We start from the raw sequence: 22468 nt of genomic DNA on the forward strand, positions 1-22468 counted from the left end.
AACAGAGTTAAATGATTTGTTTTTAGCCTTCCCAACACCATGCGGAATATTTGCAATGTGTGTGAATTCTTCTGCCCTTCCTCAGAGAAGCTGGTGATGCAGTGGGATAAACCATATTCCCGTTTGGGATGGAGCCTAAAATGCTGGAACATGTGTGAATGACCTGGAAGATTGAGTCTCAACATGCAAGGTAAACTCTTTGAAATGTTTTATTCTATCCAGTGTTAGGCTTAAAAAAAAACACAATTCATGGCGTAACTTTTTCTCAAGTTGAATTCACATACTTATTCTCATGACTTAGTCTAATAGGGCTGTTGTTAGAATTAGTAACTTTGTTTGGGGGTGGGGGAAGACACATCAAAAGTAAATTGATGCTGCCATGAATGGTGCTGCCAGGCCCTACTGAAACAAACTCCAGTGTCTTACTCAAGGACTCTTGGACATGATCACCAGGCTTGAGGATTGAACCCACCATTTCATTTTTTTTGGGCTACTGCTTAGAAGAAATATCACAAACATGGATGCTATTATTTCTCTTTGCAGTGTTTCACAGCCAGTGAGTGATTTTTTTGCCTCAACAAAAATTACATGGTTTGCTTTTTCAGAACAATCTTTCCATTCCACATGTCTTATTGGGGATGCTTTGTAACTATTAATTGAAGAAAGGTCAGGTCTATCCCAAATATTTGCTTACTGATAAAGTGAAGGTGAATTTTAAAATATTACATAAATACTATCCAGCCAACTATTACATGTCTAAATGGATCTGCTCACATGCTGACATTTTGGAGAGTTCCTTAAATTTGTCAGTAACATTGAGTTTCTTACCAAAAGTTAATACGACAATTTAATACTTAGGGCTAAATTTTTTATTCATAAATGCAAGTGCGGCAATCAGAAACCTACCTTGACACACTTTAACGTGAATACAAATACCTATTAGACTTATAAAAGGACTGATTAACAAAAGGCTCTGAAAATTATATTCATAAAACAGAATTTATTCGAATGTTTTTGAAATACCTGAAAATTGTTTTTGAAGTATATATGTTGCACACGAGTCTAGATATGGTCTGAGGAACTTAAGACGGATGCTGACGGTCTGGAGCGGCTGCACACATCACGCGTGCGCAGAAGGTACGTATGTATGCTGTCACTTTGGGACGTACGTGCGTTTTTTTAAAGCCAATGCGTCAACCGGTGAACGTAAAAAGACGACAGATTTCATACGTTGCTGACGACAACTTGCACCATAAACAAGTTGACGGCTTGCTTGCGTCTAAACACAGCAGCTACGTAATGTACTACTTGCAGCGCGACAGTGACGTAACAACATAGTCAGCTTCGTAAACTGACGGGCACATTCTTTATCCACTGCGAAAAACGATTAAATAAAAGTCGAAAACCTATGCAATCACTGTTATAAGTCATAATGTACACATGTACATGATTAAATGAAGTTTATTGCACGTTTTTCTTCTGAGGTTGTTCTTGCCTGGATAGGATAGTTCATTAAATATGAATGTCTATCATATATTTGCGTTGCTTTTCATTTTACAGTACAACATGTTAATTAGGCAATGAGTTCACATTTACACTCCAATTAGGCTGTATGTGGCCCCTGAATGAGTTTGACACCCAATGCTCTAAATTGACCATACTGTGGGTGTGAATGTAAGTGTGAATGGTTAGCTGGTAAAGGCTCCAGCTCACCTGTGTACTGGGCAGAAAATTGATGGATAGGCAATAAATAGATTTTTAGATTAATGAGTGATCAGGTGGGCAATGCAGTTTTGAAGAGGTGAGTTTTAAATTTTGGATTGAAATGTGTAAGGAGTGTTTTTTTGGATGTACTGTGGGTTTCAGTGGGTTGGTGCAGCGCATGGTTCAGAGAGTTCGTTTGGAGTGACGGTGAAACGGGTCAGTGAGGTAGGGACAGGTGAGGTTCTTGGAATATGATTTTGAGCTGATGAGCAAGGGTTCATTCAGTGAGTTAGTGCCATTTTGAGGATGGGGTGAATGAAGGTGAGTAGGTGGATGCAATGTTGCAGTAGAGGAGTCCAAAGAGAAGATATGGCAGAAATGTATGCAATTGTTTTGGTTAAGGGTTCGAGGGGGATGGATGACAGCACAATGATGGAGATTCATCTTTATTGCAATTTAGTTTGTGGAAGTTGTGATCATCTTGGTTTTCGTGTGAAAAAACAGGAGAAATTGTGTTTTTCGTGGTTTCAAATGGACAAAAGTTCACTGGCATGGCACTTGGAACATTCTTTGGAGGCTTTGACATGTGTAATCGCTCTACGTTGTGTGCGTTGCCCTTGAAATGTCACTAATACATCATGTTGACAAGGATTCATCACTGCTGTCAGAAATGATGTTACATAATCAATGCATCCATCTTCGATGCAAGATGTGAAACTAATGGCTAATGTCTCCTTAAAATGTTACAAAATATAGAGGTACAAAAAATGATAATTATTTGCAGAGGTACCTCTTGCATCACCCCAAAAGTATTTTTTTTAATTGATAAATGACAAGCGCCTCGGATCAAGATCGATTATTTATTACTTTATTATTCAAAATGCACCCGATCAGGCCGGAGTGCCATCCTCGGCCTATGCTCCCCACTTTCCCAGTGGGGCCTCGTTTTTCACAGGCTACAATGATGACGGGTCCTAATATGTACAATGTACCGCAGCAGATCAGACCACCGGTTCATCTCAATAGTCATGCCGGGTTCCATAATAGTCAGGTAAGTGATACCTCTCCTAAGATTTCTCTCGCAAGAAAAAAAAAACCTCGATCTTCTTTTCAGACCTATTATTGCAAAGGCATACGTATTTGCCCAAATAAAATAGTTTTGCACTGTTAATTTTTCTTTACTTTTGAACTGCAGCAACTACCACATCAATGGCCTGTTCAAAATGTCCTCGGCCCACATCCTCAACAAATGGTATGATTGTAGAGGTTTGTTTCCAGTATCTATAATATGTATTTTTAATTAAGTAACTCGATGGAGAATTTATTAGTCAATGGTGAAAGAGTAGAATTAAAATGACTTTTTCCTACTCTGTTTTGGTGTTTTCAGTACGTTACCATTTTGTTTTTTCGTTCTATCCATCAATCAGATTAAATTCTGTTTTTCAGATGAGGGCTCCATCAGGCATGATGATGACGCCCGGGGCCCCTCAGATGGTACCTGTTGGTTTTATGTGAGTAAAACTGTTGACAAGCTACTAATAAAAATTAATCTTGTTTTGTTCACAAAATCACAGCCTTTCTATTTTATTTTGTCTGTGTAGGAATGGAGAAATTTTGTTTGAGCAGGTGCATCCTTTAATGTCTACAGCCCCTCCTCAAAACCTCTTCACAACAATGTAAGCTTTGTTAGCTCAAACATTTCAATGCTGGCTGTTTTATTTGCATTTTAATGTGCAGCTGATTAATAATAACGGTGGGAAACGGTTTTTAATTTTTATCTGGGGCTCTGGCATTTAATTAACGTTGTGTAGACTTTTTATATAAACTTGAACTTCAGATTGAAATAATGTTGATTTTTCTTTAAAAAAAAACAGGGTTAATTTTGAAATGTTTTTTAAAAGTCACCATTTTGCGTCCTTTATTTCAGTAACACAAGGAAGACTGAACATGTGCGGGAGCGACCCTACATAAAGAAGCCACCAAATGCCTTTATGTTGTTTGCAAATAAGTACAGAGAAGTTGTCACCATGCAGTTGGAAAAGAGAGACAGTGCATCTGTTCACGTGGCCCTCGGAAAAATGGTAGGTAGAGGAGGAAGCTCAGGAGATATTACAGTCAATTGTTACATACAGTCGTCTCCAAAAGTATTCATTAATTCCTTTGTTTTTGCTTTTATATCCTGCTTACCTGTTTTATGAAGCTGAGCTGTGATTTGTCAAGTCATTTTCAGTTGGCATCAAGTGACAAAATGGCCGCCCTATGCCACATAACTTATATTTGTTAATATATACTAATTTGTCATTTATGCTAAACTGGTGTGTTATTTCTGAAGATAATCGTGTTTATTTTGTGATCGCAGTGGAAGTTGCTACCACAGGCCGACAGGGATAAATATTACGAAGAAGCCGATGCTCAGAAAAGACGTCACGCTCAACTTTATCCTCGCTGGTCCACCTGTGAAAACTATGTAAGTGTTATTGTCTGTAACTTACATTTTTTTACATTGATGTGGGATAACAAATGAGAATATTTTTCTATTTTTCAGGGGAAACGCAGGAAGCGGCGGAAGAGTAAAATTCACACCGGTGTTTCAAGTACGTTAGCATCATTTCAACACAAACACATTGAGTAAAGGAGAATTGATTTAGCATTAAATGTAGGATTAGATTGCATTTTAGCTCTGGGGGATGGGATGAGAGGTTTTGCTGCTCCAGTTCTTCATATTGAGGAGAGAATTTATCGTCTTGCTTTATTTGACATTGGTGGAGGTCTTCACTCTACTGCCATTCTTGTTTTATGCACTATTGCTGTAGTTTGACTCGGCATAAAAGATTCTCGTTCTCTTTACAGAGGATACACCCGATACCGAAGTTCCCCACGCCAACAGGATGTGCCTTTCTACAGTCCAGAAAGACATCATGGTATCTGAAGAACTGGACTCATCTTCAGAAACCATGCATTACAACTCCCAGCCTCCTTCCGCACTCGATTCAGAGGAGTCCGTCGAAGCACTGATTGAGGAAAAGAAATTCGTGCAGATGCCGTGTGGCAAAAATGAACTTTCCATTGCTCCCGATGTACAGACTCAGGGAGAGACTCTTGAGAACGACCATGCGCTGAATCTCCTAGATTGCATGCTTCTTTCCCCTGCTTCCCAGATTGAGCTTCAGAGTGTCGAAGATGGCTTCCAACTGTTACTGGAGCATTTTGAGCCTCAGGGGCTCCCGTTACTCACAGAAGCGGAGGAGTACACCAAGTCCCTGAGTTTAGGAGAATCGCAGCAGCTTATCATCAAGTTGTTTGAAGGTCCCGCGCTGACAGGGAATTTAAAAGTGGAGACTCAGCTGGACCTGGCTGTGCAGGGACACACAGTTGCAGCCGGCCCCTCCAAGCCTCTGAACAAACCCATCCAAGTAGCACTGGAGCATCTAGACACAAAAGAAGATATACAACCACGCCTCATCGCACACTGCCAGACACTAGTGGCCGAGAGCCTAAAGCAAGATGTGCTGAATCAAGCACCACTTCGACTTCTTGAGACATCCTCATCCACTTCACTCAGTTCCAAGGAAAAGACCCAAACCACGCCTAGCGAATCGAAAATAACACCGGTATTAAATCCCGTCTCTACGCATCATCACAAATCGGAATCCTCCAGACTGCTGAGTCAAGACACAGAGATCCAAGCGACGCCAGCAGACTTTGAGACATCTGCTCAAAGTCAGAAGTTAGTGTCCATTCAGTCTCTGAGCAAGGACAAGCTCTCGGTGCCGCTGCCTCATGTTGAAACCCTGTCCGCCGCGTCACAATCAAGAGATGGCGATCTGCTTCAGTGTCTCAGTTTTGGCGATGAGCTACAATTTTAGTTCATTGAAGGAGGACCCTCAGTCTGAAAATCTCTGGTAAGTCAGGTTTTTTTGTGGTTTTCTAGTGAGACCTCTTCCAGTAGCTTTGTGTATCGACACATTCCACAAGCTAAGCACAAGTCTGCATATTTTTATCCAGCCTATGCAGCCTGTTGCTTACCCCAAATTGGGATGTACTTTACAGTAAGGTCAGGTTTAGAAGCTAGAAAAAAATAACAGTATTGCGATGTATCATATGGATATCTCTTCCGGTACAGTATCAATTCTAAATTGATGCCGTCACTGTCCAGTATAAACCATTTTTAATAATATGTGACTCTACACGTTTTTAACAATCTGCAACTCGCAATATTTTGTATGAGTGCCAAGCAGCACAGCAAAGCGCTTCAGATATAACACGATAAATAAAACAAGCGGTAACACATTTGAAGAAGTGATGTCCTGTATTGCGCTAACAAAAGGCTTTTTTTTTTTTTGTTAAGAAATCGATTTACATGTCAGAATCGAGTATCTAGGAATTATTTTACTATCTATGTAAATTGCTACGTGTTCCTCATATATACACGTTCTTGAAATCCGTGTCACCATTTTAAAGCACATATACGGTGATGCAATATTACGCTATGAATAAATTACAATAGAAATAACAAATATGTATTTTTGTATCAAATTATCTAATGTGTGCTTTTTGTGCAAACTGATGACAAAAGCTATCCCACCCCTTTAATGTGCCAGCTGCAATGACCACCACAACCAAAACATAGGTTATTTCATCAATTTTCGAAATAGTTTGTCTTGCTGCAATGTAACACTGAAGATGGATGAACAGGGAGAATCAAGTAGTGTTTTTGCCATATGGAAATATTTTATCCATTTTATATATATATATATATTTGTCTTGGTATACTATGTATATACTGTACACTCATTTATGCAGCTATGTAACACCGAAAAAGAACAGGTGGAAACATCCCTGATCGAATAAAGGTAATTCTGAGACTACATTGTGAGCCCATTTCTTGCTTCGTTTCGTAGATTCAACCATGTCGCTCTTGTCCCACGTTCATTTTGGGACTCAGTTCAATCTAGTGTTGGTCGAGTGGTTAACGTCATACCCTCTGATGCATTGAAAGCATGGTTCGAGACCCGACCTTACCCCCGGGATGTACTTTGTCAATTTTTTTCTCACTTCTGCATAAAGTTTGAAACTCTTTTTCCTTTTTCTTGTTAAATATTGCTTCATGATTCGCTGAGGCCTCAGGAAGTGGCACACGAGGGGGGCCTGTGATTGGTGGGATGTGAAGTAGGCGTGGCCTTGTTAATTTGAAGCAATCTGATTGGCTGTTGGGGGGAAGGTAGGCGTGGTCGTGTATATTTATAGCTTCGCTGTGATTGGTCGGACTGGATTTGGGTAGAGGTAGGAGGCGGGCAAAGTGGCACTTTGGTTTCTGAAGGCAGTTTTCAGTCTTGAGGTGAGCGTTGGTTGCCCTTCAATCACTGCCATGGACACGAGTCTTTGGTCGAGTGGATAACGTCATTGCCTCTGCTACGATGGAATAGTGTTGACTCGTTCAAAAGAGCGAATCTTTTCAGTGAGCGAGAGTGAACGAATAACTTCCTAAAGTGATTCGTTCTTTTTTCAGTCCATATGACTTCAACCGGTAGGTGTCGTTAATGCGCATTGAAGCTGGTGCCACCTCGCCGTAAAACAAAACGAAGAAGAAAATGAATTAACTTCCTGTTTACCAACGGGTCGTGAATTGCATTTCCCGTTCATCAACCGAACGGCCCTGTGAGTGAAACAGTCAGTGAGCGAGCGAGTGAGTGATTTGCATTTGCAGTTCATCGCGAGAACGGATCAGTGAGGGAACGAATCCTGACTTTGCCGTTCGCGAACGAGGCAATGGGTCAACTGCCTTCCTTCCCGTGCATCAACGGATCAGTCAGTGACACCTGCCGTAGACCACCCTCGGAGGCCGGCCTCTTTGACCTGGGACCGGAGATGCTGGCGTGGCTCCACGACATCAAGTTGGAGCTCTGACGTTACACGATTTCCCAAGGAAAGAAAGAACCACTCACTGAGGGGCCAGCGCGGAGACGTCGGGCCAGGCTTGCGGCCAACCCAGCTCGCCCAGCCTTCCATTCTCCTGGCGTACGTTCGTTCGCGGGACGACAAGATGGATTGCGTTCGCCTGATAGGATCCACGAACCGGACAGTGCGTGCCTGCTGTGTGCTCGTGTTCACAGTGGCCTGGTTGACTGTCATCTTACCGGACTCTGCTGTGCATCGGGAGCGGCTAGCGTGCTATCACGCTTATTGTTCATTGATGTTGACTTCTTGTGTTATTTTTCCTGCGTTGTTTACTTGTATGTGCGTTGTGAACTCTGTCTTGTCACCCTGGGATAGTGAGAAACGTAATTTCGATCTCTTTGTGTGTCTTGACATGCGGAGGAATTGACAATAAAGGAGACTTTGACTTTTCAAACACCACTTCTTTGATGCATGTTTTCTCCAAGCTAACGGCTAACTTTATTGCATGAAGGGATGCGCCGTTATGCAAAAACGGGGATATAATGCTGCTCTTTGGATAAGCTTATTTAAAAAGTTACAGATCGTGAGCAGCAGGGGGGGGGCCCCATTTCAACCCCTTACACTGAGTGCCAAGCAGGGAAGAAATGAGTACCATTGTTATAATGGTCACTGGTATGACCCGGCCGTGGTTTGAAACCACGACCTCCCAATCTCAGGGCGGACACTCTCCTCTTCGGCCACTGAGCTGGTAAACACTTGTATCGTAGTATAAGACTTATAGTCGTTTTTAAATAACGTGTATGCATATATACGCCTATTGTTATCCAATATATCTACTGCAATTTCACATTAGATTGCTGGTTTGAGATTTACTTGTATTATTATTATTTTAATAAACATTAAAACCTGTTCAAACTTGTCTGGTGTTTTATTCCTTTGTATTTTTTTGGGCATGAAAACAAAAAAAAGGTCCATAAAACCATACATATTCCATGCAACGTAAGCGAGGGGTCCATAGTGTAGTGGTTAGTTCTCTGGACTCCCACCGCAGCGACCTAGGTTCAAGTCCCGGTGAGACCTAATATATTTTATCATAGAAAAGTTTGCAACACAGTTGCTCGTGTGCTACCCCATACAACCATTTTAACTATTTGCTTGTGAGCTGCCTCGGCGAGGTGGCACCAGCTTCAATGGGCATTACTTAGACCTACTGGTTGAAATCATATGAACTTTTTAGAACAGCGAACTGCGCATGCGCGGTGGCCGCGGCGTTTTCGGGCAAACACAAGAGCCGCACAGATAGTGAACAGCTCAAAGAACCAACTCGCTATTTTTTGGGGGATCAGAAATAACATTAACGGTTGCAACAAATCACTGCTGACCGGGATCATATGAGGGGAGTTTACGTCATATCTTTCCCAAAGCCGTGGAAGAACCGAGAGAAATGCTTTTGCTGGGTAGAAGCTTGTAAACTACAGGGATTTACAGTACCTAATGTCACCAAAGACACATATATGTATAATTGACAATTATTCTCAAAGCATCCCCTGATCTTAAGCTCCCAAGAGAGCAAGGAAAAACTCACAAAACCCTACTAAAAGAAAGAAATAGTCGCATCATTTTATTTCATCGTATATATATATTTATCATAAATGTATTATTTATTCATATAAAGGCCGGTCCGCGAAAATATTTCTCGGTCCGTGGCGCAAAAAAGGTTGGAGACCAGCTATTCGCTTGTGAGCTACTCCATAAAAGCATATATATTCCAAACGATACAAGCGTGGCTTCCATAGTGTAGTGGTTAGTGCTCTGGGCTCTGACCCCAGCGACGCGGGTTCGAATCTCAGTGGGGTACAAGAATTTTATTTTTTTATTTTATCATAGAAAATTTTCAACACAGTTACTCGTGTGCTGCCCCATATAACCATACGCCTCCCTAAAGCTTAGGGTTAGAGCTAAGGTTAAGGTTAGGGCGAGGGTAAGGTTTAGAGCTGGCGTTAGGGTTAGAGCTGGATCTAAGGTTAGAGCTGGAGCTAGGGTTAGGGTTAGAGTTGGGGTTAGGGCTGGAGCTGGAGCTAGGGTTAGGGTTAGGGTTAGAGCTAGGGTTAGAGTTGGGGTTAGGGTTAGAGCTGGAGCTAGGGTTAGGGTTAGAGCTAGGGTTAGAACTGGAGCTAGGGTTAGAGCTAGGGTTAGAGCTGGAGCTAGGCTTATGGTTAGAGCTGGAGCTAGGGTTAGGGTTAGAGGTGGAGCTAGGGTTAGAGCTGGAGCGAGGGTTAGGGTTAGAGCTGGAGCTAGGGTTAGAGCTAGGTTTAGGGTTAGAGCTGGAGCTAGGGTTAGTGTTGGAGCTAGGGTTAGAGCTGGAGCTAGGGTTAGAGTTAGACCTAGGGTTAGAGCTGGAGCTAGGGTTAGGGTTAGAGCTGGAGCTAGGGTTAGGGTTAGAGCTAGGGTTGGGGTTAGAGCTGGAGCTAGGGCTAGGGTTAGAGGTGGAGCTAGGGTTGGGGCTAGAGCTGGAGGTAGGGTTAGAGCTAGGGTTAGGGGTAGAATTGGAGCTAGGATTGGAGCTGGAGCTAGGGTTAGGGTTAGAGCTGGAGCTAGGGTTAGGGTTAGAGCTAGGGTTAGAGTTGGGGTTAGGGTTAGAGCTGGAGCTACGGTTAGGGTTAGAGCTAGGGTTAGAGCTGGAGCTAGGGTTAGAGCTAGGGTTAGAGCTGGAGCTAGGGTTATGGTTAGAGCTGGAGCTAGGGTTAGGGTTAGAGGTGGAGCTAGGGTTAGAGCTGGAGCGAGGGTTAGGGTTAGAGCTGGAGCTAGGGTTAGAGCTAGGTTTAGGGTTAGAGCTGGAGCTAGGGTTAGGGTTAGGGTTAGAGCTGGAGCTAGAGTTAGAGTTGGAGCTAGGGTTAGGGTTAGAGCTGGAGCTAGGGTTAGGGTTAGAGCTCGAGCTAGGGTTAGAGCTGGAGCTAGGGTTAGAGCTAGGGTTAGGGTTAGAGCTGGAGCTAGGGTTATGGTTAGAGCTGGAGCTAGGGTTAGGGTTAGAGGTGGAGCTAGGGTTAGAGCTGGAGCGAGGGTTAGGGTTAGAGCTGGAGCTAGGGTTAGAGCTGGAGCTGGAGCGAGGGTTAGGGTTAGAGCTGGAGCTAGGGTTAGGGGTAGAATTGGAGCTAGGATTGGAGCTGGAGCTAGGGTTAGGGTTAGAGCTGGAGCTAGGGTTAGGGTTAGAGCTCGAGCTAGGGTTAGAGCTGGAGCTAGGGTTAGAGCTAGGGTTAGAGCTAGGGTTAGGCTTAGGGTCAGAGCTGGAGCTAGGGTTAGAGCTGGAGCTAGGGTTAGAGCTAGGGTTAGAGCTGGAGCTAGGGTTAGGGGTAGAGTTGGAGCTAGGGTTAGAGCTGGAGCTAGGGTTAGGGTTAGAGCTGGAGCTAGGGTTAGGGTTAGAGGTGGAGCTAGGGTTAGGGCTAGGGTTAGAGCTGGAACTAGGGTTAGGGTTAGTGGTGGAGCTAGGGTTAGGGTTAGAGCTGGAGCTAGGGTTAGGGTTAGAGGTGGAGCTAGGGTTAGGGCTAGGGTTAGAGCTGGAACTAGGGTTAGGGTTAGTGGTGGAGCTAGGGTTAGGGTTAGAGCTGGAGCTGGGGTTAGAGTTAGAGCTAGGGTTAGAGTTGGGGTTAGGGTTAGGGTTAGAGGTGGAGCTAGGGTTAGAGCTGGAACTAGGGTTAGGGTTAGTGGTGGAGCTAGGGTTAGGGTTAGAGCTGGAGCTGGGGTTAGAGTTAGAGCTAGGGTTAGAGTTGGGGTTAGGGTTAGAGCTGGAGCTAGGGTTAGAGTTGGCGCTAGGGTTAGGGTTAGAGCTGGAGCTAGGGTTAGGGTTGGAGCTAGGGTTAGGGTTAGAGCTGGAGCTAGGGTTAGGGTTAGAGCTGGAGCTAGGGTTAGGGTTAGAGCTAGGGTTAGAGCTGGAGCTAGGGTTAGGGTTAGAGCTGGAGCTAGGGTTAGAGCTGGAGCTAGGGTTAGGGTTAGAGCTGGAGCTAGGGTTAGAGCTAGGGTTAGGATTAAGGTTAGAGCTGGAGCTAGGGTTAGGGTTAGAGTTGGGGTTAGGGTTAGGGTTAGAGCTGGAGCTGGAGCTGGAGCTGGAGCTGGAGCTGGAGCTGGAGCTGGAGCTAGAGCTGGAGCTGAAGCTAGGGTTAGGGTTAGAGCTGGAGCTAGGGTTAGGGTTAGGGTTAGAGCTGGAGCTAGGGTTAGGGTTAGGGTTAGGGCTGGAGCTAGGGTTAGGGTTAGAGCTAGGGTTAGGGTTAGAGCTGGAGCTAGGGTTAGGGTTAGAGCTGGAGCTAGGGTTAGGGTTAGAGCTGGAGCTAGGGTTAGAGCTAGGGTTAGGGTTAGCGCTGGAGCTAGGGTTAGAGCTGGAGCTAGGGTTAGGGTTAGAGCTAGGGTTAGGGTTAGAGCTGGAGCTAGGGTTAGGGTTAGAGCTAGGGTTAGGGTTAGGGTTAGAGCTGGAGCTAGGGTTAGGGTTAGAGTTGGGGTTAGGATTAGGGTTAGAGCTGGAGCTAGGGTTAGGGTTAGAGCTAGGGTTAGAGCTGGAGCTAGGGTTAGGGTTAGAGCTGGAGCTAGGGTTAGGGTTAGGGTTAGGGTTAGGGTTAGGGTTAGAGCTAGGGTTAGGATTAGGGTTAGAGCTGGAGCTAGGGTTAGAGTTGGGGTTAGGGTTAGGGTTAGGGTTAGAGCTGGAGCTAGGGTTAGGGTTAGGGTTAGAGCTAGAGCTAGGGTTAGGGTTAGGTTTAGAGCTAGGGTTAGGATTAGGGTTAGAGCTGGAGCTAGGGTTAGAGTTGGGGTTAGGGTTAGGGTTAGGGTTAGAGCTGGAGCTGGAGCTGGAGCTGGAGCTGGAGCTGGAGCTGGAGCTGGAGCTGGAGCTGGAGCTGGAGCTGAAGCTAGGGTTAGAGCTGGAGCTAGGGTTAGGGTTAGAGCTGGAGCTAGGGTTAGGGTTAGGGTTAGGGTTAGAGCTGGAGCTAGGGTTAGGGTTAGGGTTAGCGCTGGAGCTAGGGTTAGAGCTGGAGCTAGGGTTAGGGTTAGAGCTAGGGTTAGGGTTAGGGTTAGAGCTGGAGCTAGGGTTAGGGTTAGAGTTGGGGTTAGGGTTAGGGTTAGAGCTGGAGCTAGGGTTAGGGTTAGAGCTAGGGTTAGAGCTGGAGCTAGGGTTAGGGTTAGAGCTGGAGCTAGGGTTAGGGTTAGAGCTGGCGCTAGGGTTAGGGTTAGGGTTAGAGCTAGGGTTAGGGTTAGGGTTAGAGCTGGAGCTAGGGTTAGGGTTAGAGCTAGGGTTAGAGCTGGAGCTAGGGTTAGGGTTAGAGCTGGAGCTAGGGTTAGGGTTAGAGCTGGAGCTAGGGTTAGAGCTGGAGTTAGGGTTAGGGTTAGGGTTAGAGCTGATGCTAGGGTTAGGGTTAGTGGTGGAGCTAGGGTTAGGGTTAGAGCGGGAGCTAGGGTTAGGGTTAGAGCTGGAGTTAGGGTTAGGGTTAGGGTTAGAGCTGGAGCTAGGGTTAGTGGTGGAGCTAGGGTTAGGGTTTGAGCTGGAGTTAGGGTTAGGGTTAGGGTTAGAGCTGGAGCTAGGGTTAGGGTTAGAGCTGGAGCTAGGGTTAGGGTTAGAGCTGGAGTTAGGGTTAGGGTTAGAGCTGGAGCTAGGGTTAGGGTTAGAGCTGGAGCTAGGGTTAGGGTTAGTGCTGGAGCTGGAGCTGGAGCTAGGGTTAGGGTTAGAGCTGGAGCTGGAGTTAGGTTTAGGGTTAGAGCTGGAGTTAGGGTTAGAGCTGGAGCTAGGGTTAGGGTTAGAGCTGGAGCTAGGGTTAGAGCTGGAGTTAGGGTTAGGGTTAGGGTTAGAGCTGATGCTAGGGTTAGGGTTAGTGGTGGAGCTAGGGTTAGGGTTAGAGCGGGAGCTAGGGTTAGGGTTAGAGCTGGAGTTAGGGTTAGGGTTAGGGTTAGAGCTGGAGCTAGGGTTAGTGGTGGAGCTAGGGTTAGGGTTTGAGCTGGAGTTAGGGTTAGGGTTAGGGTTAGAGCTGGAGCTAGGGTTAGGGTTAGAGCTGGAGCTAGGGTTAGGGTTAGAGCTGGAGTTAGGGTTAGGGTTAGAGCTGGAGCTAGGGTTAGGGTTAGAGCTGGAGCTAGGGTTAGGGTTAGTGCTGGAGCTGGAGCTGGAGCTAGGGTTAGGGTTAGAGCTGGAGCTAGGGTTAGGGTTAGGGTTAGTGCTGGAGCTGGAGCTAGGGTTAGGGTTAGAGCTGGAGCTAGGGTTAGAGCTGGAGTTAGGGTTAGGGTTAGGGTTAGGGTTAGAGCTGGAGCTAGGGTTAGGGTTAGAGATGGAGCTAGGGTTAGGGTTAGGGTTAGTGTAGGGTTAAATTTATGTGTAGTTTGTGTAGTTTAAAAAAATGTTTGGGTAGTTTGTGTAGTTAAAACATTTTTTCGTGTAGTTTGTGTAGTTTAAAAAAATGTTTTGGTAGTTTGTTTGTGTAGTTAAATTTTTTTTTCGTGGAGTTTGTGTAGTTTAAAAAATGTTTGGGTAGTTTGTTTGTGTAGTTAAAAATTTTTTTTGTGTAGTTTGTGTAGTTTAAAAAAATGTTTGGGTAGTTTGTTTGTGTTGTTACAAAAAAAGACATACACAACACAGATCAGCTCTAACCCTAACCCTAGCTCCACAACTAACCCTAACCATAGCTCCAGCTCTAACACTAACCCTAGCTCCAGCTCTAACCCTAACCCTAGCTCCAGCTCTAACCCTAACCCTAGCTCCAGCTCCAGCACTAACCCTAGCTCCAGCCCTAACCCTAACTCCAGCTCTAACCCTAACCCTAACTCCAGCTCTAACCCTAACCCTAACTCCAACTCAAACCCTAGCTCCAGCTCTAACCCTAACCCTAACCCTAACTCCAGCTCAAACCCTAACCCTAGCTCCACCACTAACCCTAGCTCCAGCTCTAACCCTAACCCTAACTCCAGCTCTAACCCTAGCTCCCGCTCTAACCCTAACCCTAGCTCCACCACTAACCCTAACCCTAGCATCAGCTCTAACCCTAACCCTAACCCTAACCCTAACTCCAGCTCTAACCCTAACCCTAGCTCCACCACTAACCCTCACCCTAGCATCAGCTCTAACCCTAACCCTAACTCCAGCTCTAACCCTAGCTCCAGCTCTAACCCTAACCCTAGCTCCAGCTCTAACCCTAACCCTAACCCTAGCTCCAGCTCTAACCCTAACCCTAGTTCCAGCTCTAACCCTAACCCTAACTCCAGCTCTAACCCTTACCCTAGCTCCACCACTAACCCTAGCTCCAGCTCTAACCCTAACCCTAACTCCAGCACTAACCCTAACCCTAGCTCCAGCTCTAACCCTAACCCTAACTCCAGCTCTAACCCTAACCCTAGCTCCACCACTAACCCTAGCTCCAGCTCTAACCCTAACCCTAACTCCAGCTCTAACCCTAACCCTAACTCCAGCTCTAACCCTAACCCTAGCTCCAGCTCTAACCCTAACCCTAGCTCCAGCTCTAACCCTAACCCTAACCCTAACTCCAGCTCAAACCCTAACCCTAGCTCCCGCTCTAACCCTAACCCTAGCTCCACCACTAACCCTAACCCTAGCATCAGCTCTAACCCTAACCCTAACCCTAACTCCAGCTGTAACCCTAGCTCCAGCTCTAACCCTAACTCCAGCTCTAACCCTAACCCTAACTCCAGCTCTAACCCTAACCCTAGCTCCCGCTCTAACCCTAACCCTAGCTCCACCACTAACCCTAACCCTAGCATCAGCTCTAACCCTAACCCTAACCCTAACTCCAGCTGTAACCCTAGCTCCAGCTCTAACCCTAACTCCAGCTCTAACCCTTACCCTAGCTCCACCACTAACCCTAGCTCCAGCTCTAACCCTAACCCTAACTCCAGCACTAACCCTAACCCTAGCTCCAGCTCTAACCCTAACCCTAACCCTAACTCCAGCACTAACCCTAACCCTAGCTCTAGCTCTAACCCTAACTCCAGCACTAACCCTAACCCTAGCTCCAGCTCTAACCCTAACCCTAACTCCAGCTCTAACCCTAACCCTAGCACTAACCCTAACCCTAGCTCTAGCTCTAACCCTAACTCCAGCACTAACCCTAACCCTAGCTCCAGCTCTAACCCTAACCCTAACTCCAGCTCTAACCCTAACCCTAGCTCCAGCTCTAACCCTAACCCTAGCTCCAGCTCTAACCCTAACCCTAACCCTAACTCCAGCTCAAACCCTAACCCTAGCTCCACCACTAACCCTAGCTCCAGCTCTAACCCTAACCCTAACCCTAACTCCAGCTCTAACCCTAACCCTAGCTCCAGCTCTAACCCTAACCCTAGCTCCACCACTAACCCTAACCCTAGCATCAGCTCTAACCCTAACCCTAACTCCAGCTCTAACCCTAGCTCCAGCTCTAACCCTAACTCCAGCTCTAACCCTAACCCTAACTCCAGCTCTAACCCTAACCCTAGCTCCACCACTAACCCTAACCCTAGCATCAGCTCTAACCCTAACCCTAACTCCAGCTCTAACCCTAGCTCCAGCTCTAACCCTAACTCCAGCTCTAACCCTAACCCTAACTCCAGCTCTAACCCTAACCCTAACTCCAGCTCTAACCCTAACCCTAGCTCCACCACTAACCCTAGCTCCAGCTCTAACCCTAACCCTAACTCCAGCTCTAACCCTAACCTTAACTCCAGCTCTAACCCTAACCCTAGCTCCAGCTCTAACCCTAACCCTAACCCTAGCTCCAGCTCTAACCCTAACTCCAGCTCTAACCCTAGCTCCAGCTCTAACCCTAACCCTAGCTCCAGCTCTAACCCTAACCCTAACCCTAGCTCCAGCTCTAACCCTAACCCTAGCTCCAGCTCTAACCCTAACTCCAGCTCTAACCCTTACCCTAGCTCCACCACTAACCCTAGCTCCAGCTCTAACCCTAACCCTAACTCCAGCACTAACCCTAACCCTAGCTCCAGCTCTAACCCTAACTCCAGCTCTAACCCTAACCCTAGCTCCAGCTCTAACCCTAACTCCAGCTCTGACCCTAACTCCAGCTCTAACCCTAACCCTAGCTCCACCACTAACCCTAACCCTAGCATCAGCTCTAACCCTAACCCTAACCCTAACTCCAGCTCTAACCCTAGCTCCAGCTCTAACCCTAACCCTAGCTCCAGCTCTAACCCTAACCCTAACTCCAGCTCTAACCCTAACCCTAGCTCCACCACTAACCCTAGCTCCAGCTCTAACCCTAACTCCAGCACTAACCCTAACCCTAGCTCCAGCTCTAACCCTAACCCTAGCTCCAGCTCTAACCCTAACTCCAGCTCTAACCCTAACCCTAGCTCCACCACTAACCCTAGCTCCAGCTCTAACCCTAACCCTAACTCCAGCTCTAACCCTAACCCTAACTCCAGCTCTAACCCTAACCCTAGCTCCAGCTCTAACCCTAAACCTAGCTCCAGCTCTAACCCTAACCCTAGCTCTAGCTCCACCACTAACCCTAGCTCCAGCTCTAACCCTAACCCTAGCTCCAGCACTAACCCTAACCCTAGCTCCAGCTCTAACCCTAACTCCAGCTCTAACCCTAACTCCAGCTCTAACCCTAACCCTAGCTCCAGCTCTAACCCTAACTCCAGCTCTAACCCTAACCCTAACTCCAGCTCTAACCCTAGCTCCAGCTCTAACCCTAACTCCAGCTCTAACCCTAACTCCAGCTCTAACCCTAACCCTAGCTCCACCACTAACCCTAACCCTAGCATCAGCTCTAACCCTAACCCTAACCCCAGCTCTAACCCTAGCTCCAGCTCTAACCCTAACCCTAGCTCCAGCTCTAACCCTAGCTCCAGCTCTAACCCTAGCTCTAACCCTAATCCTAACCCTAGCTCCAACTCTAACCCTAACCCTAGCTCTAACCCTAACCCTAGCTAGAGCTCCAGCACTAACCCTAGCTCCAGCGCTAACCCTAACTCCAGCTCTAACCCTAACTCCAGCTCTAACCCTAGCTCCAGCTCTAACCCTAACCCCAGCTCTAACCCTAGCTCCAACTCTAACCCTAACCCTAGCTCCAGCTCTAACCCTAGCTCCAGCTATAACCCTAACCCTAACTCCAGCTCTAACCCTAACCCTAGCTCCAGCTCTAACCCTAACCCTAACTCCAGCTCTAACCCTAACCCTAGCTCCACCACTAACCCTAGCTCCAGCCCTAACCCTAACTCCAGCTCTAACCCTAACCCTAGCTCCAGCTCTAACCCTAACTCCAGCTCTAACCCTAACCCTAACTCCAGCTCTAACCCTAACCCTAGCTCCAGCTCTAACCCCAAACCTAGCTCCAGCTCTAACCCTAGCTCCAGCTCTAACCCTAACCCTAGCTCCAGCTCTAACCCTAAACCTAGCTCCAGCTCTAACCCTAACCCTAGCTCCAGCTCTAACCCTAACCCTAGCTCCACCACTAACCCTAGCTCCAGCTCTAACCCTAACCCTAACTCCAGCTCTAACCCTAACCCTAGCTCCACCACTAACCCTAGCTCCAGCTCTAACCCTAACCCTAGCTCCAGCTCTAACCCTAACCCTAACTCCAGCTCTAACCCTAGCTCCAGCTCTAACCCTAACCCTAGCTCCAGCTCAAGCTCTAACCCTAGCTCCAGCTCTAACCCTAAACCTAGCTCCAGCTCTAACCCTAACCCCAGCTCTAAGCCTAACCCTAGCTCCAGCTCTAACCCTAGCTCCAACTCTAACCCTAACCCTAGCTCCAGCACTAACCATAACCCTAGCACCAGCTCTAACCCTAACTCCAGCTCTAACCTTAACTCCAGCTCTAACCCTAACCCTAGCTCTAACCTTAACTCCAGCTCTAACCCTAACTCCAGCTCTAACCCTAACTCCAGCTCTAACCCTAGCATCAGCTCTAACCCTAACCCTAACTCCAGCTCTAACCCTAGCTCCAGCTCTAACCCTAGCTCCAACCCTAACTTTAGCTCTAACCCTAACTTTAGCTCTAACCCTAAGCCTAGCTCTAATCTAAGCTTTAGGGAGGCGTATGGTTATATGGGGCAGCACACGAGTAACTGTGTTGAAAATTTTCTATGATAAAATTCTTAGGCTCCACTGAGATTCGAACCGGCGTCGCTGGGGTCAGAGCCCAGAGCACTAACCACTACACTATGTGAGCCACGATCCTTTCACTTGGAATATATATGCTTTTATGGAGTAGCTCACAAGCGAATAGCTGGTCTCCAACCTTTTTTGCGCCACGGACCGGTTACGTGTCAGAAATATTTTATATGAATAAATAATACATTTATGATAAATATATAAATACGATGAAATAAAATGATGCGACTATTTCTTTCTTTTAATAGGGTTTTGTGAGTTTTTCCTTGCTCTCTTGGGAGCTTAAGATCAGGGGATGCTTTGGGAAAGATATGAAGTAAACTCCCCTCATATGATCCCAGTGATTTGTTGCAACCGTTAATGATATTTCTGACCCCCAAAAAAATAGCGAGTTGGTCCTTTGAGCTGTTCACTATCTGTGCGGCTCTTGTGTTTGCCCGAAAACGCTGCGGCCACCGCGCATGCGCAGTTCGCTGTTCTAAAAAGTTCATATGATTTCAACCAGTAGGTGTAAGTAATGCCCATTGAAGCTGGTGCCACCTCGCCGTAAAACAAAACGAAGAAGAAAATGACGTCACGTGAGTGATTCGCATTTCCAGTTCATCGCGACAACGGATCAGTGAGGGAATGAATCCTGACTTTTCCGTTCAGCAGCTCACAAGCAAATAGTTAAAATGGTTATATGGGGTAGCACACGAGCAACTGAGTTGCAAACTTTTCTATGATAAAATAGTTCAGGTCTCACTGGGACTTGAACCCAGGTCGCTATGGTGAGAGCCCAGCGAACTAACCACTACACTACGGACCGCTCGCTTACATTGCATGGAATATGCATGCTTTTATGGACCCTTTTCTGTTTTCATGCCCACAAAAATAAAAACAGGGAATAAAACACCAGCTCACAAGCAACTAGTTAAAATGGTTATATGGGGTAGCACACGAGCAACTGTGTTGCAAACTTTTCTATGATAAAATAGTTTAGGTCTCACTTGGACTTGAACCCAGGTCGCTATGGTGAGAGCCCAGCGAACTAACCACTACACTATGGACTGCTCGCTTACATTGCATGGAATATGCATGGTTTTATGGACCCTTTTCTGTTCTCATGCCTAAAAACAAGGAATAAAACACCAGCTCACAAGCAACTAGTTAAAATGGTTATATGGGGTAGCACACGAGTAACTGTGTTGCAAACTTTTCTGTGATGAAATATTTCAGGTCTCACTGGGACTTGAACCCGGGTCGCTGTGGTGAGAGCCCAGCGAACGAACCACTACACTATGGACCCCTCGCTTACATTGCATGGTTTTATGAACCCTTTTCTGTTTTCATGCCCAAAAACAAGGAATAAAACACCAGCTCACAAGCAACTAGTTAAAATGGTAGCACACGAGCAACTGTGTTGCAAACTTTACTATGATGAAATAGTTTAGGTCTCACTGAGACTTGAACCCAGGTCGCTGTGGTGAGAGCCCAGCGAACTAACAACTACACTACAAGCCCCTCGCTTACATTGCATGGAATATGCATGCTTTTATGGACCCTTTTCTGTTTTCATGCCCAAAAAAATAAAAACAAGGAATAAAATACCAGCTCACAAGCAACTAGTTAAAATGGTTATATGGGGTAGCACACGAGCAACTGTGTTGCAAACATTTCTATGATAAAATATTTCACGTCTCACTGGGACTTGAACCCGGGTCGCTGTGGTGAGAGCCCAGCGAACTAACCACTACACTATGGACCCCTTGCTTACATTGCATGGTTTTATGGACCCTTTTCTGTTTTCATGCCCAAAAACAAAAAATAAAACACCAGCTCACAAGCAACTACGTAGTTAAAATGGTTAAATGGGGTAGCACACGAGCAACTGTGTTGCAAACTTTACTATGATGAAATAGTTTAGGTCTCACTGGGACTTGAACCCAGGTCACTGTGGTGAGAGCCCAGCGAACTAACCACTACACTATGGACCCCTTGCTTACATTGCATGGTTTTATGGACCCTTTTCTGTTTTCATGCCCAAAAACAAGAAGAAAACACCAGCTCACAAGCAACTAGTTAAAATGGTTAAATGGGGTAGCACACGAGCAACTGTGTTGCAAACTTTACTATGATGAAATAGTTTAGGTCTCACTGGGACTTGAACCCAGGTCGCTGTGGTGAGAGCCCAGCGAACTAACCACTACACTATGGACCCCTCGCTTACACTGCATGGAATATGCATGCTTTTATGGACCCTTTTCTGTTTTCATGCCCAAAAAAATAAAAACAAGGAATAAAACACCAGACACGTTTTAACAGGTTTTACTGTTTATTAAAATAATAATAATACAAGTAAATCTCAAAGCAGCAATCTAATGTGAAATTGCAGTAGATATATTGGATAACAATAGGCGTATATATATGCATACACGTTATTTAAAAACGACTATAAGTGTTATACTACGATACAAGTGTTTACCAGCTCAGTGGCCGAAGAGGAGAGTGTCCGCCCTGAGATTGGGAGGTCGTGGTTTCAAACCACGGCCGGGTCATACCAGTGACCATTATAACAATGGTACTCATTTCTTCCCTGCTTGGCACTCAGTGTAAGGGGTTGAAATGGGGCCCCCCCCCTGCTGCTCACGATCCTTTAATTTTACAAGTTAAACTTAGCGAATCAAGATTACCCAAAGAGAAGCATAATCTCCCCGTTTTTGCACAACGGCGCATCCCTTCATGCAATAAAGTTAGCCGTTAGCTTGGAGAAAACATGCATCAAAGTGGTGTTTGAAAAGTCAAAGTCTCCTTTATTGTCAATTCCTCCGCATGTCAAGACACACACAGAGATCGAAATTTCGTTTCTCACTATCCCAGGGTGACAAGACAGAGTTCACAACGCACATACAAGTAAACAACACAGGAAAAATAACACAAGAAGTCAACATCAATGAACAATAAGCGTGATAGCACGCTAGCCGCTCCCGATGCACAGCAGAGTCCGGTAAGATGACAGTCAACCAGGCCACTGTGAACACGAGCACACAGCAGGCACGCACTGTCCGCTTCGTGGATCCTATCAGGCGAACGCAACCCATCTTGTCGTCCCGCGAACGAACGTACGCCAGGAGAATGGAACGCTGGGCGAGCTGGGTTGGCCGCAAGCCTGGCCCGACGTCTCCGCGCTGGCCCCTCAGTGAGTGGTTCTTTCTTTCCTTCCTTGGGAAATCGTGTAACGTCAGAGCTCCAACTTGATGTCGTGGAGCCACGCCAGCATCTCCGGTCCCAGGTCAAAGAGGCCGGCCTCCGAGGGTGGTCTATATAGGGGGCAGGTGTCACTGACTGATCCGTTGATGCACGGGAAGGAAGGCAGTTGACCCATTGCCTCGTTCGCGAACGGCAAAGTCAGGATTCGTTCCCTCACTGATCCGTTCTCGCGATGAACTGCAAATGCAAATCACTCACTCGCTCGCTCACTGACTGTTTCACTCACAGAGCCGTTCGGTTGATGAACGGGAAATCCAATTCACGACTCGTTGGTAAACAGGAAGTTAATTCATTTTCTTCTTCGTTTTGTTTTACGGCAAGGTGGCACCAGCTTCAATGCGCATTAACGACACCTACCGGTTGAAGTCATATGGACTGAAAAAAGAACGAATCACTTTAGGAAGTTATTCGTTCACTCTCGCTCACTGAAAAGATTCGCTCTTTTGAACGAGTCAACACTATTCCATCGTAGCAGAGGCAATGACGTTATCCACTCGACCAAAGACTCGTGTCCATGGCAGTGATTGA

At 46.2% G+C, this 22468-nt stretch overlaps 1 protein-coding gene across 1 annotated transcript; it reads left to right on the forward strand.

The window, feature by feature from the left end:
• Positions 1 to 516: 516 nt before the first annotated feature.
• On the forward strand, positions 517 to 6574 carry LOC125986071 (uncharacterized). The gene is made up of 8 exons (XM_049749462.2): positions 517 to 2755; positions 2900 to 2956; positions 3151 to 3215; positions 3306 to 3380; positions 3632 to 3785; positions 4064 to 4171; positions 4250 to 4298; positions 4555 to 6574. The coding sequence occupies exons 1-8, from the start codon at positions 2534 to 2536 to the stop codon at positions 5568 to 5570; spliced, it is 1746 nt and encodes a 581-aa protein (XP_049605419.1). The 5' UTR covers positions 517 to 2533; the 3' UTR covers positions 5571 to 6574.
• The last annotated feature ends 15894 nt before the right edge of the window (positions 6575 to 22468 follow it).

The sequence above is a fragment of the Syngnathus scovelli genome, chromosome 18 (assembly GCF_024217435.2).
Source record: "Syngnathus scovelli strain Florida chromosome 18, RoL_Ssco_1.2, whole genome shotgun sequence".
Lineage (NCBI taxonomy): Eukaryota > Metazoa > Chordata > Actinopteri > Syngnathiformes > Syngnathidae > Syngnathus > Syngnathus scovelli.

Bases quoted from the DNA above. Each gene is read 5' to 3' on its own strand.
- LOC125986071 (XM_049749462.2), top strand. From the start codon at position 2,534: ATGACAAGCGCCTCGGATCAAGATCGATTATTTATTACTTTATTATTC. The intron at 2,756-2,899 runs GTAAGTGATACC...TTTGAACTGCAG, and splicing joins CCGGGTTCCATAATAGTCAG to CAACTACCACATCAATGGCC. The intron at 4,299-4,554 runs GTACGTTAGCAT...TTCTCTTTACAG, and splicing joins AATTCACACCGGTGTTTCAA to AGGATACACCCGATACCGAA.